Raw genomic sequence first — 16,348 nt, forward strand, 5'->3', positions numbered from 1 at the left:
CAGATTGGCACCATTTTCATTTAGGAAGAACTAGATAAGGTTTGGTTTCAAAGACCCATATTAATATTACCATCCATGACAGCCACATTGGACATCAGATTGGCACCATTTTCATTTAGGAAGAACTAGATAAGGTTTGGTTTCAAAAACCCATATTAATATTACCATCCATGACAGCCACATTGGACATCAGATTGGCACCATTTTCATTTAGGAAGAACTAGATAAGGTTTGGTTTCAAAGACCCATATTAATATTACCATCCATGACAGCCACATTGGACATCAGATTGGCACCATTTTCATTTAGGAAGAACTAGATAAGGTTTGGTTTCAAAGACCCATATTAATATTACCATCCATGACAGCCACATTGGACATCAGATTGGCACCATTTTCATTTAGGAAGAACTAGATAAGGTTTGGTTTCAAAGACCCATATTAATATTACCATCCATGACAGCCACATTGGACATCAGATTGGCACCATTTTCATTTAGGAAGAACTAGATAAGGTTCGGTTTCAAAAACCCATATTAATATTACCATCCATGACAGCCACATTGGACATCAGATTGGCACCATTTTCATTTAGGAAGAACTAGATAAGGTTTGGTTTCAAAGACCCATATTAATATTACCATCCATGACAGCCACATTGGACATCAGATTGGCACCATTTTCATTTAGGAAGAACTAGATAAGGTTTGGTTTCAAAGACCCATATTAATATTACCATCCATGACAGCCACATTGGACATCAGATTGGCACCATTTTCATTTAGGAAGAACTAGATAAGGTTTGGTTTCAAAAACCCATATTAATATCACAATCCATTCAGCAATTGAAAAGTTTATAAGGTAGCTGCCATGGAAGCCACATTGGATATCAAACTTGGCACCATTTTGATTTGGCACCAACTAGTGGCCATATTAGAAGTCACATAGGCACCATTGTCATTTAGGCCCAACTATACATCATAACAAGTATTTTTAGTGATATAGACGCACATCCAATCAGGATTTAAGTAGCAGTAACAAGATTTTCATGATGGCCACTGTGGCAGCCACACTGGAAGTGAAAGCAGCACCATTTCATCTTGGACCAAGGAGACCACAGGATCAATGTGTATGTGATGTTTAATGGCAATCTATCAAATAGTTCAGGAGAAGCAACAATGCTAATTGATGGACCAAACACACGCAGCAGACCATCCCATAAAGTCTTTTGTTCTATGGACAGCTGAGCTATAAACAGTATTCTGGTATAAAAAGGTGGACTAGAGTCCTGGCTCATTAATTGGTTTCTATTAGTTGGAGTCCAAGGTGCCCAGGGACAATGTATTTTAGTAGCACATCTACTTTGTCACACAAACAGTTTTTATGTCAGTTGCCAACCTTCCTCGCCATCATAAATATACATTCTGCCAAGAATTGCCCCCACCCCATCATAATAAGGTGAAGGTCAAACACTAGTAAATTTCAGTTATGAAAAGCTTCCCCCTAGTGCCTTTTTTGCCTGTCATCCAGGGGTAAATACCCTTCCCAACCAATTCTTAAATAGCCAGTATAACCAGTGAGGAAAGCCAGGGAAATTCTTTTTCTTTAAAATTCTAACCCAATGCAAAATAAGAAACTGTACAACACCACCTAAACTCGAAATTTCTGTACAGAATGCCCTAAACAAACTTGACAACTGATCCACATGCAATGGCATGGTGGTAAATACTGGTAAAACTAAAATACTACATATTTCAACATGGCAAAAAAGGAGAAATCTTGATAGTGATGAACTATGTCTGACATGCAAGGATAAAAATTTGCAAATAGTCTGTCATGATAGACTACTTGGTGTTTTGGTAGATAATAACCTATTATGGACTGAACATATCAAACATATCGGTAAAAAGGTCAATTCAAGCTTATGGCTTCTCAGTAGGATAAGACATTTTCTCCTGAAAGGCACAGAAAACTATTTTATAACAGTTACGTACAACCTATTTAGACTACTGTAATACAGTATGGGGTAATTCAAGTGATAAAAACATAGCAAAGCTGGCACAGCTTCAAAAAAGAGCATTTGGGCTAATATCAATTCAAAAAGAAAGCTAGGAAAATTTAACTGGTAAGTTAAAAATATTACTTATTGAAGACCGAATCTGTTTGAGAAAAGCCAAATTAATGTACAGGATATTCAATAATTGTGCTCCTGAATATTTACAATCACTATTCCAGTATAGGCTACCTGGCAATACTCCCCACCTGCAATCCATGTCTACCAAACAGTATAAAATTCCCAAACCAAATAAACAATTATTTTTAAAAAGTTTTCAAAACTCTGGAACTTTGCTCTGGAATAGTATTCCAGTTGAGATTAGAAATGCCCACTCTATTTCCTTCTTCCAAACCCAATATATCCAGTGGCTTCACAGATGCAGCTAACATAAATAAATTCCTTTGTATGAGGGCCTCAAGGTGATTAGTTCTTAGCTAATTGTGTTACCCTCTTTAAATAAAGTCATTATTATTATTATTATTACTGACACAATATTTAAACTATGGAATGGAAAGTGTAACACTGAGATTTAAATCAACTTTAGAGGAGAGATGATCAAAGTGCTAAACACTAACTTCAAGTAAAATTTCTCAGGTGGCGATCAGGGCATTTATACAGCAAGGTGTCCTTGAAAATAGAAGACCTTCTATGCATGTCCCTAGCCAGGTGCATTATTGGATTGAGTCATAGTGACAATTCTCCACTCTATGGGATGATCTATCCATATGAATAAACAGTAGTTTTTCAGAATGAAAAATATGAAGCCACACAATAGTCATGGGTAATGTATTGCTGCTATTAAAAGAGGGGGTTATTCCTGAAATTGAAGTCAGTAACCCTCACTCAAACCAATAAGGACCCAGACATCTTCTATGATGCTTGACCAAAGCTCTGAAAACAGGCCTTGACCAGAACCAGCAAAGATGTCTGGCCAAAAAATGCAAGGCAGGAGAAAGTGCGAGACCCTAGGACTGTTGCCCTCCCTCCTTCCTTGCAAAAGCAAGGTGGGTTGTACAACATCGTCTTAGGATTTTGGTGACTTCCAAACCAAGAGCCAGACTGATGAGGTCTCGTTTGAAGTTGTGCACTGGACTAGGGCTGCATATGTTTAAAGAAATTGGTGGTTGGTCCATGGGGGCAGTTATCATTAGTATGCTTCCTGGTTAACTGTAATGGGCCAGGAGCAATTGTGAAGGATATATGTTGATGATTGTTCAAATCTTATGAAGCCATGGTGGAGATGAGTCCTCCAAAGAGGATCAAGGCTTCCAGTGGAACTGGTCCTGGGTGCCAGAATAGTTTTTCTTAGCTGAAGAAATATTATTACAGTGGGGTTCTTCTAGGGGCTCTGTAAGAGACAATACTGAAAACTCAGGCCATGAGGGGGACTGACATTACCTCTGCCCTATATGCATATCTGATATTAGCTAGATGCAAGACTTCATTAGTATATATTGTGCAAATTACATGATTCTTGTGTGTATGCTTTGAAAATGTGAAGCGGTTTGGGCGAGTATATCAAGGGCTCTCTTGTGGCCACAATTTCTCACAGATTATCCTGATATTGTTCTCTGAAATAGTGTTATCAGAAAGATAACAACAATAATAATGTAATGAGAAAAACCCATGGACAGTAATTTTTGTTTTGTATAATTTCGTTTCATTAAAGTTGATGTTTGATTTTAAATGTTAGCAGGCTTTGTAGCACCATCTAGTATTTTAGTTTTTCTGCCTGGGTATATGTATGTATGTATGTATGTATGTATGTATGTATGTATGCATGTACACACACGCATACATGTCAACTGTGGCTGCAATGGTGATGTGTTATGAAGCGGTATTGCTTGAAGACGTCCCCATACAAGTGAAGCAGTATAACCACCTGCCAGAGCAAGCAAATTTGGATAGGAAAGGGCCAGGCCTAAAAAGTGTAGGAACAAGGTCTTTCATTGGCCAGGATACAAGCGCTAAATTAGGCTCATCCTAGAAGCAGAGAAATCGTATGACAATAATAATAATAATAATGAGGACTTTGTATAGCGTCTAATCTTTAGAAGCTCTTAGCACTTTACAACGTTAGACAACGTCTATAACATAAAAAACATGATATGATTACAAAAACAAACACCATGAAATTAGAAAACATAAAAAACATGCTGAGAATATTTAAGGTAGGAAACATTATCTGGTCCTTAAGTTTGTTCTTGCAGTCGAAATAAGTGAGTTTTGAGAGCACTCTTGAGTGGTATCACTGTGTCTTTGTGTCTAAGTTCAGTGGGCAATTCATTCCATGTTGCTGGGCCCTGGTATGCAAAAGAATGCTGTCCATATGACTTTGTTTTCATAGTGGGAATAACGAGTATACGATTGTCAGAAGAGGAGCGTTAAGTATCTTGCTGGTGTGTACACATGGGTGAGGTCGGATAGGTATACTGGACTAGAGTCAATACACATCTTAACAAAAGATATCTCTTCTCTCATCATTTCATACTGTTCATCTCTCTCTGTTGATCTTGATCGAGTAATGACACACGACCACAACCCAGTCACTGACTCTGTGACCAAGTCAGCAACATAGCTGATGACTCAGTGACCCAAATGACAACTCTGTGACCATGTCCGCAACCCAGTCAGCAACTCTGTGACCAAGTCTGCAACCCAGTTGGTGATTCTGCAAACAAATCTGCAACCCAGTCAAGAATTCAGCAACCAGCGACCAAGTCTGTGACCCAGCTGGCAACTCTGCAACATAGTTGATGACTGTACAACTAACTCATTTGGCAACCCAGTCAATAATTATGCAACCAAGTCTCTAACCCAGTTGGTGATTCTAAGACCAAGTTAGTGACACAGTCAACAACTCTGCAACCCACTGGTGACTCTGTCACTAAGTCAGTGACATAGTTGACACTGTGATCCAGTCAGCAACTCTGCAACCCAGTTGGCAACTCTGCAACCAAGTCAGTAACATAGTTGATGACTCAGTGACCCAGGCGACAATCCAGTTGGTGACACATAAAAGTAAAAACTGCAGTAGCAATGGGTAAGTTATTGCTGATGAAATTAAATGGTCTGTCCTTGAAGCTAACAACTACTGTCAGTCTGAAATGTATTAAATGCTTTAAAGAAAACAAAATATATTTTAATGAAACTGAATTTCCAGTAATTTCCCATATGTTTTATTTATAGGTGTAGACAACTTATTATCAACTGTATGATGTCACTTTTTTGGGCTGCATGCACTTGCCCTTCCCCACTGCACTTGGAACCTCAAAACACATTATCTGAGTCTCAAAAAAAATCCCTAACACTGGGAGTTCAGCAGTCATTACCAATCTGTCTCTTTGCATCACTTGATACAGATATTGTGCTAAGGCCATATCCAAACTGACATGTAAGCCAAAATGGTCTCAAAGTTCTTCATCCTTGCAGAAGGATGTATCAAAAGGTTAACTGCATTGATATCTGGTGATGTGAAACCCTGCGCATTGCTTGGTGTTAACTTGTATGCTTATTCTTGTAATAATTCAGCATTAACTGCTTCGTAAACAAAAAATCAGAGTGATGGAGCATACTCACATACAGGCATCTTTAATCCATCCATATGCAATGCTTCTGTGATGAAACATGCAATATGATTGTATGTGAACTTGCTATTTAACCCAGAACAAATGGGCCAGTGTATCAGCTCTAAAGTTAATGACTGTTCTGATAACAAAAATCATGCAAACAAACAGCCTCTAAATTTGTGAAATTCAAAAACTAAAAACATTCATATTTCTGGGGCATTGACATGAATCAGTACAAATGCCTAGATCAGAGGCTGGCAACCGAAGGCACACATGCCACAAGGTGGCATGTCAAGAGGTTTTGTGTGGCATGTGAAGGGCAGCCAAAAATCTTGATTTTAAAAGTGTTACTCTCTTAGTGGTGGCACGGGCTCATTCATTTTGTAATTAATCTGGTAAAAAGTGGCACACTAGGTAAAATAGGTTGCTGACCCCTGGCTTAGATGCAGAAGTCATTAGCATTCAAATTATATATTCGCATGAATTTATTAAGAACACCTGTGACATAATTTAAAGAGAATGTTTGTTTTAACAACTTCTCCGATAACTTAGACTAAGTCTGGGTGTTTTCTGACATAATGGTTTAGGGGCTTACAATGGAAACTTTTATCACAGATCAAAAACTTTCACGTGTTTAGTAGCCATTGGGGATGTCAGCTGATGGGTTCATGGTGAAAGTAATTAGTTCCAACTTGGTAGGCTAGTTTTGTGGCCCTTTGCTCATTTATAGAGTAAGGTGTTTTGCTAATCTTCTGTATATTTGAACAGTGATGAACAAAATCTGATGTGAATTCCTGCAATACAGATAACATCTTGCTTTTGCAATAAATTCTCTTCCCCATCTATGATAAGGATATCATACATATCAAATCATGTTAATAATGTATGGCAATGGCAAAGCTTAAAGTGTCTTTGTTGACAACTCAAATAGTCACAAGATATTTTTGGGCTGAATAGATGAGAACCATTTAACCTGCAAACCAGTTTATTATGCTGCATGAAATGTATCTTTCCTGAGATTGAATGGAGAAGCTGAAGCTTATTTTCAATGTGGATAGGAACTGATTACAATCCTGTTTCCAAACAAAACTGCCCAATTTTACATCCACACAAAAATCACATTATATTGTACTTTCCTTACCTGTTTTACTCTTGGTATAAAGAACATGAGAATAGCACCAAGTATGGGTGGGGCCCCTGCCACATGGAAGGCGACACGATAATTTCCCATTAAATCATACAAGTAACCTGCAATTGAAGAAAAGAATTGCCTCAAATATACAATAATAAAACTGTACTTTAGTCTAGTTAAAACACTGTCAATTATTAGTCATCTTCTTAAGCTATAACGTTAAAACTTGCTGCATATTTGCTATTGGTTTGATATTATTTGCAACATTTCCCATCCACCAGTCAAAGAAATTGGGTGATTTTGACTGCCATAGAGATCTCCCTGGAAAAGATACGCAAAATAGAAGAGAAGAAACTTAGATTTGTTAATATTTAGCTGTATGTCTGCAAGGTTCCAACCAGAACTGAAACATATAGGGGTCAGGGCACCTTGCACCTTGCATAGGGTAAACTATCATAAAATGATAATTTCAAAATACAGGGGTCAGGCCACCTTTGCACCTTCTACTCAGCAGCCGATTTTAACATGATAATGCAAACATACAGCATAATATAAACTATTTTATTAAATTTTTAAGAAACATTGGAACAAGATTATAATTTTCTTTAAGAAATAATTTCATTTTACAATGACACAAATATACAGCACCGGCTACATCTGTACAACGTACTGTACAATGTACTGTACAATGGAATGACTCAATGGTGACCATAAAAAAATTCCCTTTAACTTTGTAATATGTTATAATAGCAAATATGTCTGTTATAAATATCATATTAATAGCATGTATGGGTGTCTGGAAACTGGATCTTGTTCATTTATCTTATAAAGTGTCAAGTAGAAGTTATATGAGGAATTCTGTTCTACATTTGTGTCTATACCACAGTACATGTACGTAAGTAAAATGAAAGATTCAACTGGTGTTTAAAACATTTATTAACTATAATATGCATCATTTCTGGTGGGTAGGATAACTTTGAAACCTTTGGGCATTTTGGTATTAATGGAATTGGCAGCATCCTCCTGCTTTCAAAAAATGAATTTGACAACATCTGTGTGCTTTATTTAAAATGCAAATGAAAAGTGAGTGAAGACATCCAAATGCATTCCAGTTAACATTTTAACACTTCAAGGATATGTAAAGGTCTGAATGAAATGGAAAAAGTGAAAGAGTTAGAAAATTTAACAGAAGCATCATAAGAAAGAAGGATGCAAAAAATAGAAGGGCGCCAAAAAATAACAATAAAGAGCTAGAATTTTAAATGACCCTGATTAATATCCTTTTGCTTAAATATTAAATAATTTATGCTTGCCGATCATGAGAAAAAAAGCTGTCATATTTACCTGCTACCGGTGGTCCGACAGTGAAAGGAATGCTGAAAGTTCCAAGAAGGAAGCCAATAGCTTGGTTTGCTTCTTTTGGTCCCACAATATCAAAGGCAATGGGCCCCAAAAGGCACACAAAGATGCCATCACAAATCCCCATCAGCAGGCTGATGGCAATAAGGCCTCCAAAACTAGCTGAGAAGGGAATACAAAGCGTGCAGATTCCAAGAACAAAAAATGAGGCCTGCTGCATCTGAATTCGATTGACACCACGCAAATCAGCTACTTTCCCAAACACGATTCGACTCACCCCTGATGTAATGCTCAGGCAAAGAATGAGTAGACTACCATCTTCATCCGGAAAATTATCCTTCGTGTATTGTGGCTGAAAATAGATTTATCATGGTTATTGTTTTTGCACCCTTCTTGCTTCATTTGGTGATGCTGGCAGGTTGACCAAAATAATTACGTGCTACTGAATGTCTGTCAACTTCAATCTTGGCTGGATAGGTTGTTCTGTTAGAGGGTTTATCAATTAGTGAGTTGCCATTACTAGAGTCTACTTTGTTCACTGTAATTCTACCACTGTTCCCACTCCTAATTTTAATATCATATATGAACATGAAAATAGACATAATGCTACATGTCAGAACATAATGATAGAATGATATGCACATGTTTCTCGTGTCAATAATGTGTATTAAGTTTAAGGGCATTTCATCAAAAAGTTGTGGGGCTAGCTGAACACATGTGAATTAATAATTAAATAAAGGTGATTGTAATTACTAACAAGGGGCATAACTCTAAAATCAATGCAATTACAGAATTAAATGCACAAATTGAACTCATGTGCATCATGTCTGCTGGTTTCAGAACAGTTTCTCTAAAGCTGTGGGACTTGTGGTGCACACGAGTTATTATATACAGTATATACATTTAATATAGAGTATATACATTTAACATAGAATATATACATTTAATATAGAGTATATACATTTAATATAGAGTATATATATTTAACAGAGTATATACATTTAATATAGAGTATATGCATTTAACATAGAGTATATACATTTAACATAGAGTATATACATTTAACATAGAGTATATACATTTAATATTGAGTATATGCATTTAACATAGAGTATATACATTCAACATAGAGTATATACATTTAACATTAAAAAGGGGAACATAAAAAGAAGAAAAAACACCAATGCATTAAAAAGGGGCATGTAAGAAAAAATAACTGCATTGAATGAGGGTATATAACAAAAAGAAAACAATGGTGACAAAATTCAGTAATGACAAAAAGATTGTATAACACCCATCATGACATCTATACTGGATATATGACTGACACCATTTCATTGAGGACCAACTAGGTATCATAAAAAGTCTATTGGTGAAAATTCCATGTTGACATAACCCTCTGTAAGTGAGAAGTAGAGATAACAATCTTTTCAAAATAGTCTTCATGGTGACAATTTTGAGATTTAGTTGTTTTCGTTTAAGACCATTTAGATGCCATAAGAACTGTTCTTATGAAAACCTCATGACTAAATGAAATTTCATTTTAGAAGAGTAGCAAACCCAAGATTTTCAAGATGATCACATACTGGACATCATATCAGCACCATTTTAAATTAGCAGCAACAAAACCTTTTAAGAAGGGGAAACCCAATGCTGATATGACCATTCATTCAAATGAAGTAGTGGTAACAAGATTTTGAAGCTGACCACTGATATGACCATTCACTCAAATGAAGTAGTGGTAACAAGATTTTGAAGCTGACCACTGTGGCAGCCATATTAGAACTCAGATCATCACCATTTTCATTTAGGTCACTATAGTTGTTATGGGTTTAATGCCATTTTTCAGCACATGGTAGGCTATTGATGGCAGCCAGTATATTTGGTAAAGGAAGAACCTAGGAAAACCCTGAGAAGAACCAGTAGCCTACAGGAATCTACTGGCAGGCTTTTTCACATACACATGTTGTTACACCCAAGGCTCAATTGCATGCATAAAAAGGTGAGAAGACAGTGATATGTAAAGGCAAGCAACTTAGAGCACTTGGCCATCTTGGGCCTGTTGGCATTTAGGAACAACCAGAGACATCAAAAATAAGTTTTCTGGTGAAAACCCAATATCAATATGACACTCTGTTCAAGAATAGCTGCCAAAAATAAGATTTTGAAGACAGCTGTGGTAACCATATTGGATATCCAGTCGGCACCATTTTTATTTAAAAACCCTGCTAGAAATCTTGAGATGTCTTTTGTTGAAAACCCCATGCTGATATTACCATCTATGTAGGAGCAGCAATAACAAAATTTTCAAAGTGGCCACTCTCATGGCGATATTGAACTTAGATACCATCATTTTCATTTAGGAACACTTATATAATATAAGTATTTTAGTGATAACCCCATGATGATGTGACCATCCAGCAAGGAGAAGAAGCCATAATAAGATTTCCAAAATGGCTGCAGTGGCAGTCATCTGGATGTCAAAGCAGCACCAATTTTATTTTGAACCAACTAGACTAGGGATGAATGTGTGTACGAAATTTCACGGCAATATTCCAAGTAGTTTTAGAGTGGTTCTTGTTAATGTGTTTCTTCAAGTGACCATATATTTACTGCTGAATGTTTTTTTTTATTTAATGCATTCAAGGAAATATATAATATAGACTCTGTTCATACAAATCTGGCATACTTTAAAAAGAAAAGACTTTCTACCAAACATATTTTTTTAAAGGTATTATCAGAAATAATTTTTTTGTGGTTGAACTTATGCATTGTTTAAATGGCATGTTTATGAATTTCTTTATTCATTCTGACCTCCCTTTAACACCAGTAATCAAGCTGAAGACTGGTGATGTATCTGATAAAAACAATCGTTGTCATGGCCATTCTGATATCCAAAGCTTTTAAATTAATTTTGCTTCAAAGTTGTTAAATAGAACTCATAGAAATCAGGTTGGTTTTAGGCAATATCTCCCTGCTAATGCATATCTGTTTGCCTTTAGAGAAGTCATCAATTACAATGTCGATAATTGTAGTCCAGTTTATGTATGTTTCTTGGATGCAGAGAAGCCTTTTGACTGAATAAATACCTGAACCCTATTCAGAAAACTAATTGATGGAAACATTCTATTGTAAGTTCCAATAACAAATTTGAGTACAGTGGGGTCAAATAACTTCTATGTCTTTCCATGTGACTATGGTGTGCAGCAGGGAGGTGTTCTTTCACCATTTCTGTTTAGTGCATATATTAATGATCTTCATCAGGATTTGAATAGGTCTCCTATTTGCAAAACATGAACAGTCTGCTTATGAATAACTTTAGGTTTTTGCTGATTATATTTTTATTGTTAGTCCATCTACATGTGCAGTATTGAAAATCATTAACATATGTCACTTGCATTAGCAAATAATACAGAATACAATACAAACTTGGCTGCATGTGTTTCAAACCACAAAATCTTTAAAAAATGTTTTCATACCTGATAAAAAAGCAACATTCATAAGGAAGATAAGGACTGGTTCAGGACTTAAAATAAGCAGTGTAAACCTGACTTTTCAAATGTCATATAAAGTTCTGCTTTTCTCTCCACAGACTATCTTATTTTCCTATAACCTTGCTTTTCTGAACACCATATGATACAACACTGGATGATTTGTATTAGTGTGAATGAGAGTTAGACTGTTTTAATGCAGTCTCTTCTAAAGGCCTAATCTGCCTAAGGAACCTTTCCATGTGTGCCATATGAACACTAGAAAACACCTGAAGTTTCTTGCAATGGTAGTGCCATCAGCTTTGAGTATGACTGATATTAGTTGATTGAAAGTTTCAACCTCTGAATTCTGAAACAAAAGTTTTATTTATAGTATACAATTACTACACTTAACAGTGAAGTTTGGTCCATTCATGTACATTTCTAGATTTAAAATTTTGGATGCCTTGGTAACCGTGAACATTAACTGGTTCATGTTTCTGGTTATCTCACAATATTAAAACTTACATCTTTTATCAGTTTATTCATGTTTTAATTGTGAAGCAAAACTTGATTGGAAACCATAATGCCTACTTTTAAAGCAGTATTTTGCATTAATAATATAAAACATTAATGTAGAAATGCAGGGTTTGTACAGTGTGTCTGTGTGAGATGACCTATTTTGTACCTGAATTTCTTAACAAAATTTGGAGACCATACCTTAGAACCAATGGGAAAGTGTTGTTGACGCAGTTAAACAGTTACCAATTTTTCTAGTCCTGTGCACAGTCACTTTGATCAGAATCCATTTCAAGAAATTTGCTGCTTCTGTGATCTCGGGATGCATTAGTTTGATACATAGAGGACAGCAAGGGTAACTATCAGCAGAGCTTTGAATTTGAAAGTTGTGTAATGATAGGTAACAAGTAAATATATAGCAAAAAAGTTTGTTTGCTCTACCCGCTAATTTCACCAATGTAGCTGCCACCACCACAACAGCTACAACAGTAAAGATACTGACACTTTTCTACCTGATGGTAGACTGACAGTACCTACTACTTAACCAAAAGAGATCTGAACTTACTCTTGGTCTGTGTGGAACATTTTTGATGGTAATATACTGGTGATGGATTACTTGATGTTAAAGGGTATCAGTTTGAAAGAAAAGATAGGGATGATAAATGGGGAGGGGGAATTCTAATTGATATTGTTAACTCCATTAAATACAAAAGAAGAAAAGGTACTATCAAAAGTATATTAATTGAAATAATCACAACACAATATGCTCTGCCTATAGCCCACTAATTCTAAAGTTGAGTGGATTGAAATATTTAAAAATCAAGTGCAAAATTCTGTTGGTGTACTTGATTATGAAATAATAATAAGTGGTGACTTTAATATAGATCTAAAAACAAAATCCTCAGAAGTGACTGGGATATTTCCAAACTGGTAATTTCAATCTAGGCATAGACAGCCCACTGGCAATAAGAATTATTAAGGACAATTCAACATTAACTGACCATTATATACACAAATTTAAGAGAAAGTTGTGTACATGTACTAGCAGTAAGTGATCACCATCCCATATGGACCATTCAACACATGCCTAAACTTACTACCATATTAACCAACATCTCGAAATAAAATAGAGATTTTGTAAATTTTCATGAAGAAAAGTTCCATATGTTCTGTATTTGATGGCATATTCCAGATGTCCATACTGCTTTAGATACATGGTACAAACTTGTCCATGTATTTGACAATAATGCTCTTTGTATTAGACAAGTGTGTTAAACATGAACTTTAACCTGATGGACAACAAAGAGAAAATAGAAGCAAGAGACAAATGTCAAAGACTCATGGACTGGGAAAACTATAAGAAATGGTCAAACGAAGCAAGCAGCCTAATATATAAAGCTAATTAAAACTATTACAATTATCAAGCTATTAGGAGCACTGCCAACAAAAGCACATTATGGCAATATCTACAAGAATTTAGTCCCTCCCACCCCCAAAAATTGTATGCCTCCCCAATTAAACAACAATGAAGGTTAAATTACATATGTAAATGAGTTGGCACATATCTTCAACTATTACTTCATGAACATAAGAACTAATTAAGTCAGAGAAAACACCAGGACAATTGATCACAAAAAGCTTCTCAATTATAAAGTTCCCACTCATCCTTCTTTTGGATTTTCTACAGTTAATGTAAGTGAATATGATACTGTATCCTAATGATGCTAAATGCTAAAGTTCCAACTTGTCCTTCTTTTGGATGTTCTATAGTTAATGTAAGTGAATATGATACTGTACCCTAATGATGCTAAATGCTAAAGTTCCAACACGTCCTTCTTTTGAATGTTCTATAGTTAATGTAAGTGAATATGATACTGTACCCTAATGATGCTAAATGATAAAGTTCCAACTCGTCCTTCTTTTGAATGTTCTATAGTTAATGTAAGTGAATAATATGATACTGTTCCCTAATGATGCTAAATGATAAAGTTCCAACTCATCCTTCTTTTGAATGTTCTATAGTTAATGTAAGTGAATATGATACTGTACCCTAATGATGCTAAATGCTAAAGTTCCAACTCGTCCTTCTTTTGAATGTTCTATAGTTAATGTAAGTGAATATGATACTGTATCCTAATGATGCTAAATGCTAAAGTTCCAACTCGTCCTTCTTTTGAATGTTCTATAGTTAATGTAAGTGAATATGATACTGTACCCTAATGATGCCTAATGCTAAAGTTCCAACTCATCCTTCTTTTGAATGTTCTATAGTTAATGTAAGTGAATATGATACTGTACCCTAATGATGCTAAATGCTAAAGTTCCAACTCATCCTTCTTTTGAATGTTCTATAGTTAATGTAAGTGAATATGATACTGTACCCTAATGATGCTAAATGCTGAAGTTCCAACTCATCCTTCTTTTGAATGTTCTATAGTTAATGTAAGTGAATATGATACTGTACCCTAATGATGCTAAATGCTGAAGTTCCAACTCATCCTTCTTTTGAATGTTCTATAGTTAATGTAAGTGAATATGATACTGTACCCTAATGATGCTAAATGCTGAAGTTCCAACTCATCCTTCTTTTGAATGTTCTATAGTTAATGTAAGTGAATATGATACTGTACCCTAATGATGCTAAATGATAAAGAGTCCACTGGACTAAGGCCTATTGGCCACACCTGTGATATATCTCAGTCCAAGGCCATGGACAGGATTTGTGGGCCTAGGAAAAATTCTCTAGTAGACCCCTAATAACTACAAATTGTGACAGCAGTGGGGTTCCTGACCATTGTGGGCCCGCAGAATTTTGTCCTACTTGCCCTCCCCTGTCCACCGCCCTGTCTCAGTCTGGAACTACCCCCATTAGTAATAATATCCATTTTAATTTTTTTTTTTACCAGACAAATTTATACAAGCAAAAGTAAACCCAATAAATTAAAAAGTCTCTTATTTGGATTCAGGAAACTATAGACTTATATCTATTCTCCTTACATGAATAAAAATCTTAGAAACCGGTTGACTGTTTAGCAAGTGTATGTTTATTTCCAAGTGTATGTTTATTTCTAAACATTCTCACTCTTTAACAAAAACAATCAGGCTTTCACAAGAATCATTCATGCCAAACAGTTTTAACAAACTCACAGATTGTTTGCTGGAGGAAATTAACAAGAGTAATCTAACATGCATATTATTTCTAGACTACAGGAAGGCTTATTCAATTATGATGTTCTCTTATCTAAGATAAAATGCTGTAGATCTGATACTAATGCCTTAAACTGGTTCTCATCCTATCTATGCAACAGAACACACAAAGTCACTAATGCAAATAATCAATCTAGCTCAATGGAAACTAATTATGGTTTTCCCCAGGGGTCTATTTTAGGCCCATTGTTTATCTTTTTTTCATAAATAACCTTCCTCTATGGATAGAGCATACAAATACAGACTTGTCTGCAGTCCAAGCCACTATAAAAGCTTCAGGTAGTGACATAATGTAAAAGCTCTACTGGATTCAAATATGAGAAATACTGAGATGTGTTTAAAAAAAATAAAATGGTTATAAATTAAAAATAAAATGTATAGCAATAGCTTCATCTAAAAAGCATTCCACTTAAGTGAAACTTGTAAATCTGGCAATACTTGGTCAACTCAGCAAAAATGTAAAGGAATTAAAACTTTTAGGAGTATTGGTTGAAAATGATTTAAAGCAGGACACATAGTATGTTGCAGATCTCTTTCAAGTAAAAGAACTTTATTTCATAAAATTAAAAATACTTATACATACAAACTAGAATAATGTATTACAATTCCTACATTTACTAGTTAATGACAATTGTTTGACAATATGGGATAACTGCCCTAAGAGTCGGTGAGAATAAATAAGATTTACTAGAGAGTAACTTGCCTAATTTTGAATGCTTCTTTTGACAAAGTTGATCTAGTATCCTTTTGCATTAACTGAAATGGCTTCAAATAAATGAAAGAATAAAGTTTCAAAAGGCAGTACTTCTCTACAAATGTACAAACATGCAATATACCTAAATATATGCAAGAACTATTTGACGAAAACCATGGGCCATGTGCTTTACGCTCAACTGCATGTGGCCATCATAAATTTCCAATACTGAATAATTCTGAGTAGTTTTAAATATTCTGGAACAAATATATGGAAGTCTTTGCCCACATCAGTTATATCAACTACTTCTGTTCAAAGTACTGAAGACAAATGTCTAAAAAAA

General features: G+C 35.3%; 1 protein-coding gene across 2 annotated transcripts in view; it reads right to left on the reverse strand.

Annotated features, from left to right (window-relative positions):
- The window catches only part of LOC149786193 (monocarboxylate transporter 10-like), an 82,520-nt gene that overhangs the window by 41,530 nt on the left and 24,642 nt on the right, over positions 1–16,348 (reverse strand). For both annotated transcript variants that reach the window (XR_016424887.1, XM_089976550.1), the window contains exons 3-4: positions 8,101–8,467; positions 6,766–6,872 (exon numbers count right to left, since the gene is read on the reverse strand). Coding sequence is in view for 1 of the 2 variants with exons in the window: in XM_089976550.1 (XP_089832676.1) it covers positions 6,766–6,872; positions 8,101–8,467 (474 nt within the window). In the remaining variant the exon portion in view is untranslated. The remainder of the gene's footprint in view (positions 1–6,765; positions 6,873–8,100; positions 8,468–16,348) is intronic.

This window comes from Sinohyriopsis cumingii, chromosome 12, assembly GCF_028554795.1.
Source record: "Sinohyriopsis cumingii isolate HCF-2022 chromosome 12, ASM2855479v2, whole genome shotgun sequence".
NCBI classification, from domain to species: Eukaryota; Metazoa; Mollusca; class Bivalvia; order Unionida; family Unionidae; genus Sinohyriopsis; species Sinohyriopsis cumingii.